The following is a 20,305-nucleotide window of genomic DNA, read 5'->3' on the forward strand; positions in this document are numbered from 1 at the left end:
ATAAATAATACTTAATTTTATAGACTTAAAAAATGATAATGATAATTCCACAATTAAGGAATAGCCTCTAGGATGCATGCAATTATATTCACTGACATATTTTCTGTACCATACAAGTAGAACACTGCCATAATTAAAAAATAATACACAAAGGATAAGAATGTAACTACAGTTCTACACCTATGTTATGCATTTTTAAGTTGCTCAATATGAGATGTAACTTTCACCATCTCTTCATGTACAGAATATAGCAGACTTAACACTACTCACAATTCTTAAGTACAAAAGAGTTTGATAAATAATTGTGTCGTGGTTCAGGAAACAGGATTTGTACTGTAACTTGAGCCCTCGAGCCTGTATGTGGTCTATTTTAACATGCTTTATGATTAAATTGCCGTAAGAGCATTTTAAGGGACCCCACACACACACATAATAATTCAAAAATCTGCCACATGTGGTATGAAAAGATTAGACAAGTCTTAGTCAGGCAGGGACTTAAATCCTGCCTGATAATACTGTGGAGAAATTACACACTACAAAAGCTAGGTAGGAAGGGCAAAGGTTTAGCAAAAGGAAGATATAATCAGATGATACATGCCTTCACACAAAGCAGGTTTTTCGATTCTAGGCTATCACTTCATAAATTCTATCTTGGACTGTTGATCTCTCTAAATGATTACTGCAGAATGCATACACTTGTAGAAACAGTTGCTGGTGATTTATATTTCAGACATATTTGCATCAGGCTTATTCCTTGACAATACAATCTTTCTAATGGAGCTGATTTCTCAAATAAAATGAAAATCTGGACGTTAAATTTGTATAAAAGCTGTGCAGTGTCAGTATACAATTACTACATCACATTTGGGAAAAAAATCAGCCATAGAGGCAGCAACTAAATGCAAACCCAGATGAGATCCTGCTTTCAAAAGATAAAATGGTTCCGCTAAAGGAAAATATTGACAAAACTTCTCTTGTCTCTCTCAATTCTAGCCACATAATGAAACACATCTCTGTACTTCCTCTAAAAATACAGAGAGCAGGCTTATAAACAGTGGAGATAGGAGAAGACTGAATCTCTTGGGTACGCCATCTTCCTCACCATTTGGTGTGTTATTAAATAATGTTAGTGATGTTTTTATATTGCTAGAATGTCATTTACTGCAGCATCTATTAGCTATAATAATGCAATTTACTTATCGTAATGTCAATAATAAATGTAGCAAATGAGCTGCAGGGTAACGTATAAATGAGCTGAAGGGTGTAGTTTCATGTCTGCTATCTAAAGGATTTTCCATATGCACGTTCTGCTGATATAGGCTGAATCGTTCCTATCTACTGATCTACCCAGGAAGCGAAATGAACCAATGACAGCTCTTGGGAAACAGACTGAAGTCATAGTGCAGTTCACAACTGCAGCAAAAGTGGTCTTTAGTTCACACTAAGAAAGAACGGAGGGCATTTAAAATGAAATGCTGTGAATAAAGCCCCAAAAATGAAGAGAATCTTAAGGTCCTTATTGCCCTTAGAGAAGATATGCAAGAAATCTCCATTTTCATTGTTCTGAGAAAAAAAATCCTTTACTTGTTACCATATCACCAATTAGCATTATCTGTTTGGACACTTTGTTATTTAATTGCTTCATCATAGTGCGTGCTGGCTGTTAACTAAAATAGGTGTTTATAGAAGTCAAGGTTTAATTTGTTTGTTCCTTGCTTTTTGCAGAGCCACTTGAACCCTTGTCTAAGTCAGTTCTCAAATGCTATTCTGTTTCTTTCCAAATGGGCAGGAATAAATGATACAGAAGACTTGATATAAGTACTCTTGTAATGCAACATTTATCTGAAGTGGTATGTATAAAATAATTAAACATTAAAAAAGGAAATAACCTATAGTCATCTCTGTAAACATGTTCAAGAACAGACACACAGCTCTGCTTGTGTTCTTCCTAAAAATGTCCTGTAAGTATTTTTGGGGGGAAGGTTTTACTTTTACATAATGTGCTGTTTACTTTGAGATAGTTCCTAGATTTGTAAGGTTTGTTAATAAGTTGCCTGCATTGTTTCTTCTTCAGGCTTCAAATAGTCTGGGATACTATAAATACACAGTAGCTATTCACAAAATATAACTGTACATTTTATGCCACTCTTTGCATAGTCTACAATGTGGACACACAGAATTATGTATGTTAATTTCAAGTAATAATCACTTTAAAATGGCAGACCATGTGTCACAAGTAAGTGTTGCTGTTAGCAGTCATAGTCAAAAACGATTTCAAGCCATTGGTGTTTAGACAAAGTACAAGAGAAAACAAATAAGCAAACAACAACAAGAACAAAAACCAAAATCAAACAAAAACCAACTATTAAAGTAGGAAGCTTCAAAAGAATTTTATTGAGAAGAGAAAAAAAGTGGTCTGGTGCGGGGCAATTCTATATTCTGTTGATTATATTTTAAATAAACACTGATTGGCCAGTAGCCGGGCAGGAAGTATAGGTGGGAAGACCAGACAGGAAGTAGATGTGCAGCAGTGAGAACAGGAGTATTCTGGGAAGAAGGAAGCTCTTTCGGCAGTCCTGCCCAGATCATGGAAGAAGCAGGGTGTGACCTGCCCCGCTGAAAAAGGTACTGAGCCATGTGGCTAACATAGATAAGAATAATGGGTTAATATAAGTTATAAGAGTTAATAAGAAGCCTGGGGTAATGGGCCAATCAGTTTATAACCTAATGTAGACTCTGTGTGTTTTCTTTGGGGGCTTACTGGCTGTGGGAATTGGGCAGAACATAAACTCCAACAAGCTGGTCCTTATGTTACAGTGGTTATGTTGAGAAAGCCAGGCTGGCTTAAGCAGTTTTATCAGAAATGCGAAATGATTATGACCAGTTAGCCTTGAATAGTATATGAAAATAATTCTAGAAAATATTAGGATTGATATGACAAATAGATATGAAAAATTTAGATATCCAATAAAAGTATATTTTAAACAGAATCAGTCATGTTTATATTACAATATTATAGTAATTTACAAGAACTTTCTGTTTATCATGTTGAGGTATTTTTACACTTATAAAGTATGTTGCATATATATGTACTGGAAAAATTAGGATGTTAATATATTATGTACTTATGAGCATGTATATATTATACTGTTAAGTTCCAAAAGTGACAGAAATAATTATTAACTGTTACTTTTAATATTTGCATCAAATATGGTAGAACATCTTTCATCAAAATTAGGTTTGGTAAAGTGAATTTGTTTTATTTTTCTTTACTTACTTTGTGCAGTTTGAAAAACAATTTTAAACTATTATGCAGTCTGTAGTTGAACTCATGACCACCTCCCTGCCTCGGCTTTGTCCTAGGTGCTGGGATCATAGTTATGAACTGCCAACTCAATGATAGGTTATTTTCTTACATAATTAGATATATAGATATAGTAGATATTTAAGCTATAGCTAATATATATTATTATACATAATATATTATATAATATGCTTGATTCATGTTTTACTCAATTTTATTAATTAAAAATACTGAACATTCATAAAAGCAATCAATTATCTATATGTTAACTGTGGTGGTTTGAATGAAAATGGTCCCCATAGGCTCATATGTTTGAATGCTTGGTGGCCACTTAGCAGAATTGTTTGGGAAAGATTAGAAGGTGTGGTCTTGTTGCATGATAAGAAGCTTTGTTGGAGGAGGTGTGCCACTGGTGGTTGACTTTGGGGTTTCAAAGGCCCAGGTCAGGCCCAGAGTCTTGCTCTCTGCTTGCTGCTTATGGATAAGGATGCAAAAACTCTCAGTTAGTGCTCCAGTTCAATGACTGTCTGCTTTCCACCAAGATGATCATAGAAAGCCCTCTAGTACTGTAGAAATCCCCCAATTAAACGTTTCCCTTTATAAGAGTTGCTGTGGTAGGATGTCTCTTCACAGCACTAGAAGCCTAACTAAGACATGAACCTACAAAGAGTTAAGTCAGTGAAGAAACTGATGACTCAAACATGTTACCAGACAGTGTGATTCATAAACGGCTTATTTATTTATTTTGAAGCATAATCTTACTATGTAAAGGAAGGTATCCTCAAACACATGGTCCCACTGCATCGACCTTCCAAGATCACAAGTGTGTGCCTCCATATTAGTTTTAGTTAGCTACTTTAAATTTCTATTATGTTTGTTTATTTGTGCATCTATACATGTATGTATCTATGTAAAGGGGCATGCATACATCACAGTACAGGTGTGGATGGAGGTCGGGCATGTACTTATAAGAAGTTCTCTTTTACCATAATGTGAGTCCTGGGGTGGAACTTGAGTTATCAGGCTTAATGGTGAGCATCCTCTGCTGCTGAGGCATTTTCATGGGCCTTTGTCTAGTTATTTAAATCCCACAAACAACACAACATTCTTAGGAACAAATTCTGGGAATGATTCAAGCGCTATGAGTACATGACCAGAGAGATTGCGTGGCCTCTTGTTTAAAGGGACTCTTTAAGGACGTGAAGACAGCAGTTGACCTTAATTACTTTGCAATTTTCAATAAAGGGCCCCAAATTTTCATTTCACCCATTCTCCTAAGAGTTACCTAGCTGACTGATCCCCTCACGAAACTGAGAGCACTGTGCTTTTGAAGTTTCTATCTGCAATTTTGTTTTCATAAAGCAAATATTTATGTGAATATTAGGGCTTATTCATTTTTCCTTTGATGGATGATGATGCAAAATGCTCTCTGTAATAATCATGGGTAACAGGAAGAAGAACTGGGGATCTTTCCAATAGTCAATTATCTACCAGAATTCAGATGGCAAAATCGACGCTGTCTGGTCTTCATCACACTGTCGTCAAAGTCCATGGAAGTCAGTCAACTCAAGACTGGTTTTTCACCTTTACTAGTTTGAAATTTTTCCAATTTGTATGCACATGACTTACAAAAGCCTTACAAATTATTTTTAAGTTAAACAGAGGTTTTCAAAAACTAAAAGCAAACGTCTAATAGACAGTATTATTAACTGGAAAGGAGCTGGAATTCAGTACCTTATCATAAGTACTTATTCAGTGAATTTAACTTTTAGATTATAATGTTTTCACTAAATATAAGCAGACAAGCTGCTGATCAGTAATTCTTTTCCCCAAACTATCCTGAAAATATGTATGTAATGCATTAAAAAGTAGAGAAATTTTATCATTAAATATTGTTTTTAGAGTATTGTGCTTCTTTACTTTGTGATCCCCTAATTTAATTTAGCCAATAGGTTTAGAGTGGTGTTTAGCCAATAGAAGCAGTTGCCTATATTTCCAATGCTCCAGTTCATCTACTGGCAGCTTCTTGAGTATAGTTAATGCATATTTAATTTTTTAGTAACTTCTTGAGATTAAAAGTTCCATGCCATCAGTTTTTTTTTACTATTTGACTCCTTATAGAAAAATAACAAATATATGAAAAAATTAATGGAAGAGGATGAAGATAGAATAGTACTAGACAGGGTAGTAGTATTGGACTGCTTCTTAAAAGATAAATATGTAGGCTATGGGGATGACTTGGGCATTATCAGTTAAAACTTTCCCATTGTGTCTTGAGTAAGGTGGCTGTCTCATTAACATGTTAGTTTGCTTTCAAATGTGCTCAAGTTAAGTGTGTGGCTACAGCAATCTCCCTTCCATATTGGCAGCTCAAAAAGTTCTACGAGAGGATGCAAGGATATTGTAGATGAAGATAAATGCTTTTCAATTTGCCCTTCCAATGTCATACTCACACTCAGGCTGAGTGGCCACCTTGATGGGTTGAGAACTCTCCCCCGGTCCCCACTCGTTGTAGGCAACAACTCTGAAGGTGTACATGGCTGCTGGTTTCAAGTTCCCCACAGTAAGCTGAAGGGACCCAGGCTGGGTTGTGTTCAAAGCTCGCTCCCTAGGAAATCAAGTTGAAGAGAGATATTATCTTAAAATGAAAGCATTAGCCCAAACTTTGTTTGGTATAAAGGGGTAATGAGCAACCAAAAGGTTGCTAACTCGCTTAATGTTGACTCTGAGGAAAAGTTCAGGTATTCGGAGGTTTGTTAGGGAAAGAAATGATGGAAAGGGCCCACAAGAAGACACTGCAAGGTTTGAGAGCTCAAGTCATCATCACTCTCGTAAAACTTGCAAGCTAAAGTCCTGTTACCTGACATTTTAGAATTTTCTATTCAAAAGTCACGACAAGAAAGGAGCTAATAAAATGTCTGCAATCTAGATAGGAAGATATCTTTGGCAAGATGCAGCTGAAGATAGAAATTAAAGTTCAAATTATTCCACACATTGGTTGTTGTTAGTATTGTCTACAAATCCATTCATGCATTTTCTTTTCTTTCTTTCCTTGGGAAAGCAAAATGTAGATGAAAAGCATTTCTGTTTTTATATGGAAATCTGGCTCCTATTGTTACTTTATGTTCAGTTATAGGAAGAAATGACATGTCTTTTCATTTTCATTCATTTTCTCATTGCAAAAAGAAATAATACTTACGTCCCCTTGCCTTGTTCCTCAGACTACATCTACATGTGTCAATTTGTTCACTAATAGAGACCTTTATCCTGTTGGAAAAGAATGAATCTATAGACCAGGATGGGATTCATAGCCCACGATAAATGAGGACAAACTCTGTGAGTAGTGACAATGACATTCAGCAAGGAGAACTAGTAAAATATTTTTAAAGGATGATTCTAGAACTGCATGTGCTCACTGACACTTAGTACTTAATTGATTATACAGATTTAAGAAGAAAGTCTGAAACTATTGGACTGCATCATACATTTTATTGCTAGACAATGTTTTTATAACTTCTCTCAGGGATTTTATGTAGATGTTAATTTTGTCATTGGTTGAATATTGTCTTATTTTTGAGACAATTAAACTGACATCTATTTTTGTCTAATTGCACACTTAATTTTTCAGCTGTTTTCTTATGGCAAATCTTCTAAGGACATGAGTAGTTATTCCTAAGTTATCTGCATTCATAATAGGATCCAGTAGAGACCAGTCAGCTCAACCTTAGACCTAAAACTTTCTCTCTTTTCTACTGTCCCTTCTTCTATAGGATTAATTAAATGCCTAATTATGAACTGGGCAAATTGAAACAAGTAGACATTTCTGAAAGGAAGTACTAGTGATGAAATTTTTTTGAAAAATTTTCCAACTTCCCTGGACACCAGAGAAATGCAAATCAAAATTATAGCGTCATTGGTGCAAGTCACAATGACAATTATCTAAAAGACCAACATAATAAGGAATGAATAAGAGTAGAGCTAAGACACATGTAGTCATTAAAAAATATTCACAGATTTTAACATATAATTTAACTCTTCTATTTCCAAGGATATAATCAAAATAAAAAGACATCTGCACTCCCTTGTTTATTGTTTTACTCTGCAATATGCCTAAGATATGACCATCCTAGTTGTCCATCATGGATGGATGGTTAATCATAGGGTATATACACACAATTGAAATTATTCAGTCACAAAGGAAATTAGATATGGTCATTAGGAAAGTGGTTGGAACTGGAGATTGTGTTCAATGACATATAGAAAGATAAATAGCATATGCTGTGGAATAATCCTGTATTCTATGAATATGGATTAATCCTATTAGTTAATAAAGAAACTTATTGGCAAATAGCTGAGCAGAGTAAGGTTAGATAGGAAAGTCAGAATAGAAGAATGCTCAGAGAAAGAAGGGCAGGGTCTGGAGATGCCAAGGAAGCAAGACATGTAAAAAGTGAAGTACCAACCCAGGAGCCACATGGCAAAGCATAGATAAAATGTAGGTAGGCATATTCCATGCTTAGGAGGGAAGTAGTTCTGAGACATCTTGTTGGATGCTCTCCTGTGGAATTGCCTGTACAACTCTGCATGGATTGCCATTTTTATTTTCAGTGCAGACTTGCAATAGTTTGTTTTGGCAGTGATTTAATTTAAAAACTTAGATTTTGTTTTTTCAGCTTTAGTTTGTTTTAAGGTGGTATCTTACTTTGTAGGACAGGCTTTTCTGCAACTCAGTATGTCTGCCAGGGTGTCTTCAACTTGTGGCAATACTCCAGGATCTGCCTTGCTGATGGGCCTGCACTTAACATTTCATTTTATGTGTCTCTTTTCAAAAATGTGCTTACTATGTCAAAGTAAAACCACAATGAAATGTCATACAGACAATGTATATCAGTGCTGGACTAAATGTAGGAAGGTAACTTTTGGTTTTCTCATTTACCAGTTTCCCAGTTGCCCTGGGTGGTGAAATGGACACTCTACACCAACAGCCAGAAAGAATTAAATGACTGAATTTGTTAAGCTACCGAGGAAAGAGCATTGTAAGCAACATGGAATCTCTTATTAGTGATTGTTTTTGTCCTTATTTTACTACTATTGCAAAATAGCCACATTCTGTTCCATCCAGGAAAAGAGATTGCTACCACGCACTTGGAACTTTAGAGCTGAGTAGTTAGCATGTGGGGCAGCGAGGGATAAAGTGTAGAGACATTCTGTTTGTGCTCTAAGAAGAACCAAAGGATTGTGTGTATGGTCTGTATGATTAATATTATTCTGAAATTTAAATGGATACTTAGCTGATGGTCATAATGGTCATAACTAAAGCTTCTTCTCGTCATGAAGATGTTCTGGTAGTGAACATGGCGAGATCCCTAAGAAGATGGGATCTTGCTGACGGACACTGAGAGGAAAGAAGAGCCCAGTGCTACAGCCCTGCTCTCCCGTGACATCTGGGTTTCATCCTTGTGTCGGGGCTTTTGCTGCCAAGCTGACTTTCTGATTCCTTGTGGTCATAGTGGAGTGACATTATATTGCTAAAAGGATGCAAAGGCATTGTAGCAAAATGACATTTCCTGCCAAGTCCTTCCTCATAATTGTTTTAAGCTACAAATTGGAAACTGATTGTCAGGGGGGTTTTGTTAACATTTTCCTGGCGTGTATGGCTATGAATAAACTATGGGAAATTACTGTCCAACAGTAAGTGGAGACTAAGTTTGGAACGGCTGTCTGTGTTCTGCGGTCCTGACTAAGAGACCATTTTAAGGAGCGGGTCTCAGCCTGTCTGTATTGCAGTGGAAGGAACTAGTTTGCCATCTTCTCAATCTAGCCAGTGCTCCTCTGCGGAGAAGCAAATATACACAGGAGTCCTGAAGACGACAATGCTAGATGTGATGTCCTTGCCCCATCACTGTGTGGTGGTGGTCTCTTCCTCACTGTGCCTTCTGAAGGAACCTAGGTTCCACTGACCCCGAGTGAATGCTCTCCTGAGAACTGGAAACACGGAACTCCCAAATGCACACGGTTCAGGTGAGGCTGGGGCAGGAGATACACTTTCAGACAACAAGCCCTCCTCACTTCCCTCCTGTCTCAACTCAGAGGCTGCCTGTGGAGTCCATTTGGCTGAAGTTGAGGGGAAAAATAGCCTATCTCTTCTAGAATCCATCCGTCATAGATTGAGTCTTAGAAACACCTGAGAATGAGGAATGAAGCCTGATTCTTTTTTTTTTTCTCAGAAGCAGCAATAGATAGCATGCTCTCCTATTACCAAGGGGTGCAAGGAAATCGTCAGTGAGAACACTCTTTTCTTACCCAGGCAAAGCTGCCTTAGGCTTTACCTTCATAAGATTTCCTGGTAAGCTGCGTTTCAAAATCAACCACTTCGACGATCGGACAAAAACCCTGCTGCTTTACAAAAATACCACTATAACACGTAATTTTAAAACGGACTTTTTTTTGGGGGGGGGGAAGCCTTCTTTATTTTTGTATTTAATTTTGAGACTGTGTCTAACTATGTTGCCCGGACCAGCACTGGCACTGCACTCTTCCTGTCTTGACATCTTCGTACTTAAGATTTCAGGTGTGTACTACCACGGCCAGCTGGTGAGGAAGTGGTTGCTAAGGTAAAATGACAAGACTGGGAACACTGGAGAAGGTAATTAAGAAAGCTTGATGCATGGACAAGAGACAGATGAGCTAACCAGTGAACTGAAGAATGGGGCTCTGGGAGAAAGGAATCATCAAAGCTGGCTTTGATAGGCTGAAATTGGGTCCCATGGAGCCCCTTCCATAGGAGAACCTAAGAGACACTGTGGCTATCCCACCTCACCCCAGTAAACATCTCAGCTTTATGTGTAGTTACACCTTTCCACAAATTAGTGCATCTAATGAGTTTAATTGCAAAAGAGTGATCTCCGGATGAGGATGGATTCTAAGGAAGCCTGTTTCAGGGAAGGGACAGCCCTAGACTTGTTCCAGAACAGATGCTATGCTAAGTCTTGGAAGACCAGATGCAACAGGCAGATCTTGTCATTACCATACAGCTTTGTCCCCCTCTCCTCTCCGGAAGGTGTGCTTTGCTCTTGCTCACTCACCTGGGCAAAGAAACGCTAACTCAGCACAGGTGAGGTGTGAATTCTTCCCCCTTGGGGAAAGTAAGAGTTGGGACTGTTTGGGAGTTTGAGAGTGCTGTTGTGGTTGAGAAATGAGAAAACTTAGGAAGAGATTTTGCTTCAATAACATATATTAACTCCTAAACACTGCCACGGTTTTAGCAAACATTGTAGTACAAGGAACAAGCTCAGGAAATTTGCTCGGAGCCTGAACTCTGCTTAGGTTACTTTGATGACAAGTCCTTATGTCTGGAAGCAGTTCCTGGTATAGTGGGTACTTGCAATATAAGGTTAGATTTTCCTAGTGTTTTGCCTTCGCTATTGGCATTCATAATAGCTATTGCTACTTCTCACTGACACTCTTGTTTTTGACCCATGTCTTCTCTTAATTCGTACCCACAGCCTGGCATCCTGCCTCATCCTGTAGTTGATATCAACTCACCTCCTTGCAGCAATCTAGACACCCGCAAGGTGGTCCACGTTTTCACAGTCCTCTGTGGAAAGCCTACGTACGTGTTCCATGAATCCAGACACTTTCTACTGTCTCTCCTTTGCCTTGCTTCTCATGTTCTGTGCACTTGTTGAGCCCATCATCACCATATTTCAACTCGGATTTCCTTTTGTAGTTGGCAAGATCTAGTTCTCAGTGAAATTCAATTAGGATCCAACTGAAATGCAAGGTCTGATCTGTGGTTCACCGTCTTCTCTCTTAGTTTTAGCAGAATTAAGCAGTGTCTGTTTACATTATCATTACTCTTGGTCTGTATATGCAATACAAGCAATGTATGGCATGATATGAGAATGTATACTTTCTGAGTGTAGAGAATAGTGAGGTTCTTAATGTCTATAATTTTTCAGTGAGTACATAGTTTATTTTGAAAAAATGTCCAAGTGATAGATAATGTACATAAAATCTCCATAAATTATTTTAGAAATTCCTAGAAACCTGTACTTAATTCCACATTCCATCCTGAACTGGAAAGGTCTTATTCACACATTACTTCAGCTTCCTGTGAATGGCTGTACTATAGAAAAACCAGAGAGTGGGAGGCGATTGGAGAAGACTTTGCATTCCAATGTTCTCTTTTAGGAACAGAAAAAGCAATCATTTATTATTATTATTTGCAGCTGGTTGTTGTTATTGTTTTCTTTCTTTATTCTTTTTGGCATTATGTGAGCTGGAATCAGAACTTGGAACTTGTGTTTTTATGCTTTGATAATAGAGTTTGCATATTAAAGCATTCTGCTTTTAGAAGTTTATTTGTAACAAACAATTTCTACTACATAAATATATTCTGCCTTAACTAAGTGTGCTGGTGTTAGCATTTAGTTTTAAGAATTCTGCACAAAGGCTGTCATGAGGTGCCAAGTACCTAATTAGTTGCTTACAGGAAGAAGAATTACATTAATTCCTTTGTAGTGAAGAAACTGTGTATTTTAATAAAAATATTTTTAGCAGCGCCTTGTTATCCACTTTTTTATATATTTGTTCTTTTAGTGTATCTAACTGGTGCAAGAAGACCAGATCTTCTGAGTATGGGGACCTTGGGGGAGGATTGAAGGGGGGAGAGAGAGACAGGGAGGGGAGCAGAGAAAAATGTAGAGCCCAATAAAAATCAATAAAAAACTGAATTTAACTCTACTATTTGCAAACTTGGACATTTCTGGCCTTCTACTCTCACAGAACTACACAAAGCTTCTTAATTTTGATTTATCCCAAGGAACTGGTCATTGCCCACCAGGCAAACTGGAAGTGGGATACAGGGAAGGATACAAAATCTGAAGCCTGGGTTTCGGTGTGCTCAGTGTGAGTTCTAGATCAGTCAGGAATACATAAAAAGGCATTCTTTCTAGAGAGATGAGAATAAAATAAAAACAATACTCCAACATACAGTGATTCTCCCTCTCCTTTCCTCCCTCTGTATTCTCTCCCCATTTCCCCTCTCTCTAGTTCTTCCCCTGGGCTTCCTTTCTTCTGTACTCATATGTAATCTATTGCCTAGTCCCATCAATTGCTTCCAAGATCCAATTCATCTCTGATGCCTTCTCCACTGAAACCCTCCCTTCAGCCAGGATCACTACTTCCTTTGACTTCTGCAAAGGCTTGCTGCAAGCCTGTTGTCTTCCTTGTAGCTGACCGCTGGTCTAAGTTCTGCCTTCCAGTCAGAGCCATCCCTGTTGGTCATAATCTAGCCCAAGTCAAAGCCATTTTTAGTAGGACAATCTTCCCAAGACTTCCAGAGGACCTGTGGTTTCTCTACGACTTCCATACAGTGCTGGGTGAGCCACATTAAATGAAGAATGCTTCATTTACATATAGTCTTTATAGACTATAAGCTATAGACTAGTTTCCAGTATACTTTATATCTATTGGATGAATGAAATCATCAGTCTCTCAATCAATGTCATAGAAACATTGTTCCGTTAAAAAAAAAAAAAAGTTAGCTGCTTTCGAGTTTAAAGTGAAGCAGAGGCTCTGTGAGGAGGGCTGGCATCGCCAAGCTTTCTGCCTCGGTCACTGTAGAGCTTTGGATTTTGAGGCTTGTCCTCTTTCCATCACAACACACTCCCTTCATGGATAACAGGCTTCATCAGTTGCAGAGTCTTCAGCTCTGAAGAGCCGGGGAAGAATATGTAAACACCATGTTGGAAAATGTAATGCAGAGTGAATTCTAAAATGAATCCTCCATGTCAATCACGAAAACCTTGTCTCTAATCCATGGCAGTGAGCACAGGTTTCTGAGGCAGCACAGAACCATATGAAACATCCCTGCTGCACGATGGGAGACTTGGTCCAGGCTTTGTTCTGTTGCAAAATAGCATGTGACCTTGAACACTCCAGGGGTGTCCGGGAGTCTTCCATGCTTCATTTGCACAATGACGATACCAGCCCTTATCTAACTACCTCACAAGGCTACTGTGAGGATTAAATTAAATGATGCTCACAGAATGTTTTAATTCTCTCATCTGAACGCTTACTGTAGCTCACATGTAGCTTTTCAAAGGAACTAGCTCTTATTTTGTGCATGAGGTGAAGGGATCACCTTGCATTTACATCCGGGTTCTACTATTTACTACTGGCAAAATTCCTTAGGCCCAATTTCTCAGTCTTTTCGAAAATGCTCCTCTGTAAAATAGAAATTATCATAACTACATTATCTGGGGATCAAATGGGATAATGCTTATGAAAGCAATAAATCCCCCTGTAAGTAAGAGTCAGAAAATATCCCTGTATTGCATTTATTTTAATTTTTGAACCCCACAGTGATTTCTGTCCACAGCTAGTTAACAAGAACAGTGTGTTTTTATTGCCATGGAGAAAGAGCTAATGTTTCGGGTACTTTTTATAAGCATCATTTACTATTTGTCACAAATTTACATATCAAATATGGTTGTCACCACCCACCTGGAAACCACATGACAATTTTCTATGATTAATCTTGACTGTCAATGTCATTGGATTAGGGGACAAGTAGAAAATTAATAAGACAGAGATCTGGGTATGTCTATGGACATTTTTCCAGGAACAACATGAAGGAAAATAAAATGAAGTACTATGGTAGGACTGTCAATAGGTAAAGTCTGAGGTGCTATAAAAGCAGCAAGTGTTGCAGGCATGTACAGCTACCCTCCTCGTCTATGAGTGTGTCTACTGTTGCTGTCATCGGACTCTAGCTTCTTCACCCTTTCAAGGTAGACTCCTCATACTTGACTCTTCAGCGAGCTTTTAAACTTTGGTATCAGTCTGGGATTGATCAGCCACCACTTTCTGTGCTCCTCAGTGGACAAACAACCGTTCTAAGATTATTCAGTCTATAATAAATCCATATAAACACACAAACAAAGGGGAAAGAGGAAGAGAGAGAGAGAGAGAGAGAGAGAGAGAGAGAGAGAGAGAGAGAGAGAGAGAGAGAGAGATTCTACTGTTAATTCTAGTCTAATAACTACTCATTGACCCAAGGCAACATAGTTTATAGGGTGCTGGGACAGAATTCAAATTTTTAATGTTCCATGACCTTTTCATGTTCTGCATGACCTTTATACTTTCACTGCACTGTGTCAAAGTTCACAAGTAATCTCTAGAAAATTAAAGTTATAATGATCTTTATATATATAGAAAATATGCCAGTGTCTTTAAGTCATGACAAGTGCATATACATATCAAATCATCCACTGAGTTTGAAAATTTAGTAAAGAGAAAAATAGAGAATAAATATATCATGAAACTGTAAATATCAAGAAAGCAAATGTTCTTTCTTCTTATATTCACTACAGACGAAACGGAGTGAAGAAACCTGATTTTGATTAAGTCTTGCATTAAAATCTGGTCCTCTTACTAGATACATAACTGAAAAATGGACTTCTAACCTTATCTCTATAATATGTTTTGTGGACACTACTAAAGATCATAAGCACACAAGATGGTTGGCCTATCATCTTGTGTAGTAATTACTCTGTAAGCGCTGTCTAACATTGTTGGTGCCAACTCTGTGGCCTTGGACCCAGGAATCACTCCGTTCCTTGAGCACCAGTCTCTGAATGCTTACATAGAAGATAGATGTAAGATAATCTCAAAGGTCACCTCTAGTACTAGTGTGTATCAGGGAAGCAATTTCTCCCCTCTGAAATCTGGTTTTCAACTTTGCAATGTATGATATCCTCCAAATTGTAAAATGAAAGCACAACACAAGAAGAGAAGTTATAAAAGGAGAAGAATAAAAAAAAAGGTAAACATGGCACTTGTGTTCCTGATGCTATTAGCCAGTCTAATGACAGCATTAGCTAGAGTAATCCGTCTGGCAGAGTTGTTGCTCATCAGCCACAAATGTTAAATCCTCTACCTTTTAAAACACCACTGTGTTCAGGAGCCAAATAAACCTGCAGACACAAACAAACAGCACCGCCAAACCTTCAGAGACATATGGCATGTATTTCCTCTAGTGAGACGCTAAAACCTACACAATGAATGGGAATGTTAAAATCAAATTTCTGTGTCAATTTCTTTTTCTAAATTAAGAAAGTTTTCATTGAGAAGCAGTCAGTGCTTTCATCCCCCACAATTCATTTTATTGGCTAGGAGAAACTATCAAGAATATGACTGTGTTTTTCTACTGATTTATTTTATAAGATCTGATTAGAAAATTTCTGTGAAAAGTAGAATTCATTTTCAGTCAACAGTTGGACAAACTACAAGGATGCAACAAAAATATAGTGAGAAAAAAAGCAAATGCTCCTATACTAATTCAGTCTCTGTCTCTTTCTCTGTCTCTCTTTCCTTCCCTCCCTCCTTCTCTCTTTGTCTTTCTCTCTCTGTCTCTGTCTCTCTGTCTCTCTCTCTCTCAACTCAGAGACTGTGGTAGCACACACAGGGATTGCATAGGTCCAAGTCAGATGAGGTCCCAGTCCAGAGAGGGAAGAAGATAGGAACTCCCATACCCATCCAAGAAGCTATCTCCAACTGGCAATCACTTGTTAAGAGAAAGTTAATTTTCTCCAACGGAGTCTCGCTAGGTATACAAAACCTTTAAGGGCAGGCCCCATGCCCAGTAGTACATGACCAGCACAAAACTCTGGTTGTTTGGAGTATTTTTTTTCACTAAGCAAAAATGTACAGGCCAATTTTTATGGAAATTTAAGGAAAGACACATTGTACACTTAAATTGTCCATTGTAGCTGGCTTAAAGATATAGCCAGCTATTTAAGGGAAACATAAATGTTTGTAAACATTCACTTCTGATTAGCAAGGAAATTGTTGATTGTGAGTAAGGGGGGGTTGAACATGTTGAAATGGTGAGAATGGAGGAGAATCACGAAATATCATTAAGAAGATGTGTGACAGAGGCTGATATAAATATGATCTAACGGCTGGTAGTGTGAAATTATGAATTTAAAGTGACTGAAGTGAGCATAGCTGAACCTTTCTGCCTGCTATATTCAGCTGAGTGAATGGCAGTTTCAGTGCAATGTTGTATTTGCTCATCTTAGTTTCAAGTAATTTGAAGTAGGAACATAGAAAGCTATACACTGGTATACATTAGCATGTGCTCTCAGTAGTAGTCCATGAAATTTTAATTACCTAATAAACAAAGGGAAAGAATGTTGTAGGGCAGAGAACTTTCACCAGGACCAACAGATTGTAGTTCCCTATGAAATCAAATCTCTGATGCAAGAAAGCTGTTAACTAGAAGGTGGGGAGATATGACTTTGGAGAGTGAATCAAGTAATAGAGATACTACAAGGCAAGGCTTAGGACGCCACTACAGGAGGGAGTAGTGAGAAGATGCAGAGAACAGGATTCAAGGTAGGAAATGTTGACAGAAGAGGACACGGTCAAATGGTGTTAAAGGCAGGGACTTGCAAACAATTGTGAAATAAATGATCAACTCAAATTGTAATAGCCGCAAACTCAGCTTTGTAGCTCCTCATTCTCTCCATTCCTTACTTCCTGCTTTTCTTTTTTCCTTTCTTCCTTTTCTTGTTTACCTCCCTCCCTTTATCTACTGAGAATTAGTTTAATCCTCTCTTTCAATTTGTCTCTGAGGTTGCTGTTTTCAGCCCTTCACTCTACTTGTGGACAGTGACTGATCTGTAAGAAATCCTTCACATATTTCTCTTAGCAGTCTTGAGAAATAAATCCTTTTATCTATTCTAAGGGGTTTGTTGTTTGTCTATCATTTATAAAAATTAAACACACAAAAAATCACACAACTGATAAATTGCAGTGCTATTTTTGAATCTAACCATATGATTTTGAGTGATTGTTTTTATCCATTGTATGTTATATTTTAAAAAATCCTTATAAAAAGTTTAGGGTTGGAGTTCTCTAGTTATAAGTTTTCTAAAGTTTTTACTCTTTCTTTATACTTTATATTTAAATGCATTTAAATATATGAATCTTCTCATTTTCAACAGAGGAGTGGGTAATCCAACCTGTATTTCATTATGATAACCATATACAGTGAGAGGACTATTAGAAGCAGCAGCACTAGTTGAAGAAACTGAGTAAATATTAATGAAGTGACTGACAGAATAAAAGAGGCATGAATTGCTTGGGTTGAGATAGATACATAAGACCTGATAATGAACAGTGTTGAGAAGCAGGGGGGAGAGAGTGGAACTTGGGGGTTTCTTTCTTGAGTAATTGAATAAAAGATATTAGCACAAATGCAGAAAAAAGAGAAAAAGTATTTGAGAAGACAATCATCATGGTTTGGGACTGATGAAATTAAATTATCTTCAGGAAGCCCATAGAAACTCATAAAAATAACTGGGCAAGATTATTTCCTCTAGTTTTCATAAATGTACACACCAAGACCCAAATTCTCCCAAGATATTGTAGAGTCAGAGAGACAACTGCTGCACAGGAAAGGCCAACACAACTGCCTGCCTCTTCAATGAGTAGTCTTAGGAAACAGAGGCCTGGTGTATATATGTTTCCCCTTTCACTTTCAAGTCAGGTCAAATTTCAAAAGCAAACAGAAACTTTAAAAGATATGATTTAATTACATTAACAAACAAAACCAAAAACATTTGATAAGCAGAATGAACGGATTTCTTCAGCTGTAATTCTAAAGGACCTTTAACAATCTCCTGATAATCAAAACTGTCCAAAGTGTCCTGGGGGTGTGCCTAAAGATCTCCACCTCACTGAAACCCTACACATGAGAAACTAGAGTACCAGTAAATGAATCTCTGCTTCTAGCCTCGAACTTACTCAGTATTGTCTCAAAACTGAGAAGTCACATTCAAAACCATCTTGAAATATTCTGTGGGTAAAATGCTTTGGAAAACCAAAAGCACAAGCTGAGAGTTGCGACTTGGAAAGCACAGCTCATTCTTACCTAGGCAATCACGATATTCACCAAACAACTTGTATGGAACAAAGCACTCTCTGCTAGGAACTTTATATGTGTGATCTTAATTTATTCCTAACAAAAACCTTGCAAGCTAATTATTATTTCTTCCTTGTTAATAGTCAGAAAATCATTGTTTTCTTCGGATCATATGATGTCAGTGACTAGTCACAGTGGCTCTTAATACTTTGTTCTTCCAACATCCAGATAATTCTTTTCTGTATCAGTGTAAAAATCAAAGAAAAAAAATCAAAGAATCATTTGCATTCTTGCCTTTTGTCAGGTATGTTATGTAAATGATTTTGACTAATTTAAGTTGGCCTGTTTTGACAAAGCATACATATTCACTCAGTCTGCATGAAGAATGGCGTAAAGATTTCACACTTTCTTCCAGCTCCCCTTCAAGTTCTCCCAACACTGGCTCCTCCCATGGACATTAAAAGTGTTGGGAAAGAAGCTGAAGTTTAAGGGTGGTACCTACCTGTTGTCACCCTCCCTGGAGAAAAAGACTGTGAAGGTTTGAATGTTTCCTTTTGTTTCGGCAGGAGGACGCCAACTCAGACGGACAAAGCGACTAGAAACCAAGACAGGGACCACATCTCTGGGAGCAGAAGGAAGGATACTGGAGCTTGGGATGGCTAAGGAGAGACAAGAGGAGACCATCAGAAGTGTTGGTGCTGACTTCAGCATGAAGTCAGAGCTGAAACATACATAGCCAAGAATGTCAAATAGCTTCTAACAAAGGCGAACAAGAGAAATAAATAGCATCTAAAGTGAAATCAAGGATAAACTAGAATTCCCCGATTTTTGAAACAGTGACTCATAAATAACGTATATGACTTTATTGTATGATATGTAGTTTTTATTATTCTTGGAATCCATAACAAAAATAGAAACAATGCCAATGTAGGCAAACAGCAGCAAAAGACATTAACTAATGCATTTATTGTAATCTTTAAAAGTCATTTTGTGTGAGTTTGCATATGTGTGCATGTGTGCGTGCGGGTGTGTGTGTGGTCTCTGTGTATTGTGTGATATGAATGCATGAGCAAGCATATGCCACTGCACACAGATAAGAAAAAACAGTACAGTAGGACTCTCCATCCACCATAACAAAGCCTTGATAATGTGAATTTTTAATATATATTTAAGATCTATATAGGCTTTTGCTTTAGAGGTATGGAATCAATACAATACTTATAATAATATTATAAATTCATAATAAAATAAATTTTATAATAAAAGTATTATGTTTCTTAGGAGATTAGTGAAGAAATATTTTGAGCAAGAGATGGATCAGCGACATGAACATCAAACAAATTATCATATGTAATTAATGACATTTCTCTGAATCCTTTCTGGCATGAGGAAGGAGTTGAGTAAGTAAATGAATAAATGAGTGAATAAATTCATGTGTCCATATTTGAAGTAAAAACTACAATCCAGAATATAAGCAAGATGTTCATGTACAAAATTAAATTAGTAATGATTTGGTCAAAATAAATCAATTAGCTTTTCCAACAGGTTGAAACAGAAAGAAAAGGGTCATACTCTCACAGGGATGTAACAAAAAGCTGTTGATTGCTTTGTTTGTGATTTTCCTTATTTTAGAAGATGCAATTACATATAATTATCATAAATAGGGATGCCATCTGATGTCAGGTACACAATTTCTACTGTCAAAGAAAAGTTATAATTCTTTTAATTACTGATTTCTTAGGTGAGAGGTGATTAACAACAGAAAAGACACAGGACAAACAGTTGTACACAAACCGACATAGACTTCTGTAAGATTCTTATTTAATATAAATCTGATGAATACCAACATTCCAAAACACAGGCATAGACTTCTGTGTGAGCGTAACGCCACAGGAAAACAAACTGTAATGACAAAACCTTAATTTACTCAGAGTAGGCTTTTAATACAACTTAGAGTAGTCTGTTTATGTAATTTTAGAGGACTGAAAATAAGAGCAACAAGTTAAGAGCTTTATAATCAGTGTGAAACCAAATGATCAACACCTCCCCATCTCTAGCCTCAGGGG

The 20,305-nt window shown here is 37.4% G+C and overlaps 1 protein-coding gene across 1 annotated transcript in view; it reads right to left on the reverse strand.

Moving 5' to 3' along the window:
- Dcc (DCC netrin 1 receptor) overlaps positions 1-20,305 on the reverse strand; it is a 658,913-nt gene that overhangs the window by 292,438 nt on the left and 346,170 nt on the right. Inside the window, exons 8-9 of the mRNA XM_042055177.1 lie at positions 18,742-18,898; positions 5,758-5,912 (exon numbers count right to left, since the gene is read on the reverse strand). Of these exons, the coding sequence (XP_041911111.1) occupies positions 5,758-5,912; positions 18,742-18,898 (312 nt within the window). The remainder of the gene's footprint in view (positions 1-5,757; positions 5,913-18,741; positions 18,899-20,305) is intronic.

The sequence above is a fragment of the Arvicola amphibius genome, chromosome 5 (assembly GCF_903992535.2).
Source record: "Arvicola amphibius chromosome 5, mArvAmp1.2, whole genome shotgun sequence".
NCBI lineage: Eukaryota > Metazoa > Chordata > Mammalia > Rodentia > Cricetidae > Arvicola > Arvicola amphibius.